Source organism: Cibotium barometz, chromosome 55 (assembly GCF_041138505.1).
Source record: "Cibotium barometz isolate CiBa-2024 chromosome 55, ASM4113850v1, whole genome shotgun sequence".
In the NCBI taxonomy this organism is placed as follows: domain Eukaryota; kingdom Viridiplantae; phylum Streptophyta; class Polypodiopsida; order Cyatheales; family Cibotiaceae; genus Cibotium; species Cibotium barometz.
Window position 1 is genome coordinate 34,906,385 of NC_141100.1, and position 4,796 is coordinate 34,911,180.

General features: G+C 43.3%; 1 protein-coding gene across 1 annotated transcript; it reads right to left on the minus strand.

Annotated features, from left to right (window-relative positions):
- Positions 1-3,535: 3,535 nt before the first annotated feature.
- LOC147607668 (pathogenesis-related thaumatin-like protein 3.7) lies at positions 3,536-4,538 on the minus strand. The gene is made up of 2 exons (XM_086790610.1): positions 4,199-4,538; positions 3,536-4,100 (listed from the first exon to the last, which is right to left on the minus strand). The coding sequence occupies exons 1-2, from the start codon at positions 4,254-4,256 to the stop codon at positions 3,646-3,648; spliced, it is 513 nt and encodes a 170-aa protein (XP_086646736.1). The 5' UTR covers positions 4,257-4,538; the 3' UTR covers positions 3,536-3,645.
- Positions 4,539-4,796: the final 258 nt, after the last annotated feature.

Sequence of the window (4,796 nt, forward strand, 5' to 3'; positions counted from 1 at the left end):
CATTGCCGTTCGGGGTACAAGTAGGCGATGTAGCGGGAGTTTGATGATTAGAACAACAGTGTTCTTGCTGCCTTGATACATTAACGGTAGGAGTGTCATGTTTTCTTGAATCTTTCTTTTGCATTTCTTCTCTTATGCGTTTGGCCACTATAGGTGCAGAGGGGTGGGTACATGACTTTTTCTTCGGTCCGCCTAAAAAGTGTTCTCTTAGTCGAGGAGCCCCACCTGATTTTACTGCATGGCATAGCTTGCACTCCCAATCTATGAATCGATCACCAACGTTAATTGCATATTGCCACTCTATCCCAGGTGTCTTTTTTTTCCTGCTATTTGAAATTTGGACTCTATTGGAGGTACCACTGGATCCAACATTGTCCTCCATCTCAACAGATAACCTATTCAACCAAGCGTATAACAATGAATACACAAATGAAAAAACAACAAATCACTCACGTATAACAAAACATACATTAGAAAACAAATTACTTCGAAACTATCTTGACAAATACAAAAGATCATCACATAACACAAAACTACTTCAAACTATCTTGCAAGGTCTTACTACAAAACTACTTCGAAACTATCATGCACATTGCACTCCCAATGAAGGATGCCTTTTGTACCCAATTAAGGATACTTTACACAATCAAAGATCTATACTTGCCCAATACTCTAGTATAGGACAATAGACCTTCTTTAACATTCACAAAAAAAATCAAAGATCTATGCTTGCCCAATACTCTAGTATAGGACAATAGACCCTTGTCTACTCTAAACTATATCAAGTATCAAGAACCAATACAAGCCCCTAAGCAGGACTCTTGGCTCCATCAAACCATTCATAAAGCAGAATGAGGTAGATTACGTACGTGGCTCAAATGCAAAGCTGGATGACTCCAAATTTGTCCCTAAATCTCCGCAAGTATTAGCTACGAACCACACCCTGCCCCCAGTTCAAAGAACTAAGGACGAGTGGCTCAATAGCCTTAGGAGTGCCTACAAGGAAAGACGACAGCCCCTAAAATAAGGACGTTCTTCCCAAGAGGACACTTCTAGCAACTCGAGAGCTCTACAAGTACTTTGAGGAGAGATATCACGCCCCAAAACAAGGACTATCTTCCCAAAAGTTGTACGATGGGTGTCGGGCAGTGTTTATATACAGAATAGTACCCCGCCGGCATTTCCTCTTTTTCCCGGCGGGCCCGCCGGTCTTTTATTTTTCCCGGCGGGCCCGCCGGGAAAGGTGAAAGCCCGGAGGTGTTACTGGAGTAGTGGGTTCCGGCAGGTCATTTCTCAGGTCATGTGAATATACATTGTGATCACAAGTTTTAATATGTTAACACTAGGTTTTGTTAACGTGATCACAAAATTGTGAAGACGTTAATGAAATCCCTGGTACAATGCCATACACACCTCAGCAAAATGGTGTGGCTGAGAGGAAGTATAGGTCCCTCACAGAGATGGCACGATGTATGGTGAAATCCCAAGATTTATCTCATGGTTTTTGGTTAGAGGCAACTATGTGCGTAAACTGTGTTAAAACAAATGCCCTACCAAGGCCTTGCAGTCTAAAACTCCTTATGAAGCTTGGCATGGCAGGAAGCCTTATGTGGCTCATTTGCATATTTTTGGTTGTCTTGCTTATGCTCTTGTGCTTGAGCAACAACATAGTAAGCTTGATAAGGCCGTTGTTATGGGCTACCACACCTCCAAGAGGAAACTCAACACATTCACCTAAAGGATGAGCAATAGATCACAAATGTCATAGGGCACTTACCAATGCTTCAAACTTGAGTCCCTTGAGGCCTCCAAGCTTTCTTGTTAAGCTCCAACCTCCAACCTCCACCTCCACGCTATCACCGTAGAGTTGCACGCTTTCCTCTACAAATGGGTGCTTGTATTCTTTGATGATATTTTGATATATAGCAAATGGGAGAAGGAGCACTTGATGCATGTAAGGATTGTTTTGGATGCTTTAAGAGCCAATGTTAGGATCTTTTGACGATTGGTGGTTTCAAAGACACGTCTACAACAATTATTAGTGAAAATTAAAGGAGAGCATTTGTAAAATTGAATGACAATTTAAAGACTCTAAATCATAGTAAACATGTTACACATCCCAATCATAATCCAAATTAATGATTCAAAATACCAAGCCTCTAATTCAAAATACCAAGCCTCTAATTCATATGGCATAAATAATATAGCTTTAATGTGCCAAACAGCTTTCTCTCTCTCTCTCTCTCTCTCTCTCTCTCTCTCTCTCTTTCTCATTCTATTTCATTATCTCGAAAACCTCTCGAGAAATTACAAAACATGATAAATCCTCAAACTTTGACATGATAATGCAAGGGGGTGTGAGCAAGAGAGCGGGTGGGGTGAGTAGAGAGTGAGAGAGATGAGTGATGAGTGAGGGGACAAGGGAGTGGCATTGCATGCAAAACTAGGTGGTTTTGTGTATAATACGACCCCCCCCCCCCAAGCCTAGTTTTGCATGGAATAGCACTCCACAAAACCCCAAAAAACTTGGAAAAACCTCAAAAAAACCTGCTTTTGACATGTGGGAGTCACATTCCTTCTCCTTCAGTATAGATATAGATATAGCAAGACTAACACATTTCAAGTAAGGATCTTTTGATGATTGGTGGTTTTAACGATGCATCTTAAACAATTATTGGTAAAAATTAAAGAAGATGGAGCATTTGTAAAATTAAATGACAATTTAAAGACTCGAAATCATAGTAAACATGTTACACATCCCAATCATAATCTGGTTAATAGAGAGGGTTAAATTTCCATTGATGACCCTCCTCTAAAGCACATATAATTGCTTAGGGTAATGGACAGATGTGCTATTTATAAATTAGGAAAACATATTTTGAAGGAAAAAACCTCACTTTTAGAAGCAAAATGTAGCTAAGGATTTATTAGAAAGGTGTGACACCATATGAGAAGACTTCTTTATTAATCACTATGGCTCCTAACGGCTCCCCAACATGGAAAAAAATAATAGCTTGTGATCCACAAAGGCTCTTGAAAATTCGTCTCATGATAGGAATTTTTTTCTTGATGCATAGAAAATTTCTATGGTGTTAGAATCTCAATATCTGGCAGCACTGATCGAGAGATGAAAATATCTCCATCTCCATCTTCACAAAAGAGAGAGAGAGAGAGAGAGAGAGAGAGAGAGAGAGAGAGAGAATGACATTTAACGACATCTAAGTGCTGGCGACGTCCGTCAAGTTCTTTGCCACCGGTCGAACTTTTTGGAATCATGTGTGAGATACCACTCCGTCTAGTGTGGTCCGATCGATCACTCTTTTGATGGTCAGAGACATGTGCGTAGGCGAGAGAGAGAGAGAGAGAGAGAGAGAGAGAGAGAGAGAGAGAGAGAGAGAGAGCTTTCGGTCATAGAGAGGAGAAATTCTCTCGATCCCAGTCAACTGCGAGAGAGAGAGAGAGAGAGAGAGAGAGAGAGCTTTGTGCATCTTCTGTAAACAATTTTATTTTAAAATGCTAATAAGCTTAGCTTTTGTGATGTTGGCCATTTTTTATTTTTTTGCGCCCCTATTACTATGAGTTTTACAAAGGACCTCCACATTATTTAGTAAAGGGCATGCATGCATAACACAAGTGGCATGGAGCTCATGAGGCGCACATGTAGACGTCGTAGTCGGTGCCCGTGGCGCAGGCCTTGGTCTCGTCGGGGCCTCCGGTGTAGTAGCAGGCGCCGGAGTTGGCGTCAGTGCACTCGACGGTGGGGCAGTTGCCGTTGGTGGGAACTGCACTCATGGCGCCGTTATAGCCGGCGATTTTGGAAATGTCGTAGTAGTCGTTGCCGCCGCTGCTGTCGACCGTAATCTCGAATTGCGTGACGCCGGAGGGAGGCCCTGTGTTGCAAGCCTGCCCGCCGCACCCCGTGTTTGTAATCGCCCACATGGTGGCCCCCACCCAGCTCCCCGAGGCGTCCACCGACCATGTGCCGCCTGAGCCTTGCTCCGAGCATGCTCCGCCCACGTTGGGCACCCAATACTTGAAGCACACCGTGGAGCTGCACTGGTTGTGCATGCGTATTGTCGTTGCCTCCGCTCTCATCATCTCTGCAATATGCAAGTAACGACAGCAGACGACGTCATTCACGTCAAACCAAGCGCGCATAGTACACACACACACACACAGATCAATATAGGTGCCTTACCGAAGCTAATGAAGCAGCAAGTCACCATTACACACAGTATCGCCTGCACTCTAGCCATGGCTGCTGCTGCTGCTGCCTCCGCCAAATTCAGCTAAAATTGGTGTGTTTTGTGGAATCACCTTGTCGCGCAGCTCTGTTTATATAGGCAATCTATGCGTGCATTTTAGGCTTCTATTTTCTTGCAGGGGCGGGTCATTTGCCTGGTTTCATGAAGTGCGCCTCCTTTTTCAACACGTTCTCAACTTTCCGTTTCACGATTGAAGAGAGAGGAGTTACGACACAGCTGCTATTGACAATATGTCCCCCAATTTTGGTTTTCTCCATGAAGACAACCAGATCAAATGGGACTCTGCAGACCCAATCGCTACCACGCCGCGCACACACAGCATACCTACCCAAGTATATGATGATAGCCTCAGTCAAGAATGGAACTCTCTAGGAGGCTACCATGTTTTATTAAAAACTTTCCTTTCTTTTGAAGCGCAACTTCTTTTTCCCATTCTTCTTCTTGTGGTGGAGATGTTGACCCCCTGGGAAGGAAACTCCAATCTTCAAATTCTAGCCATGCCTCTAAATTCAAAAGGAACTTGTGACACAA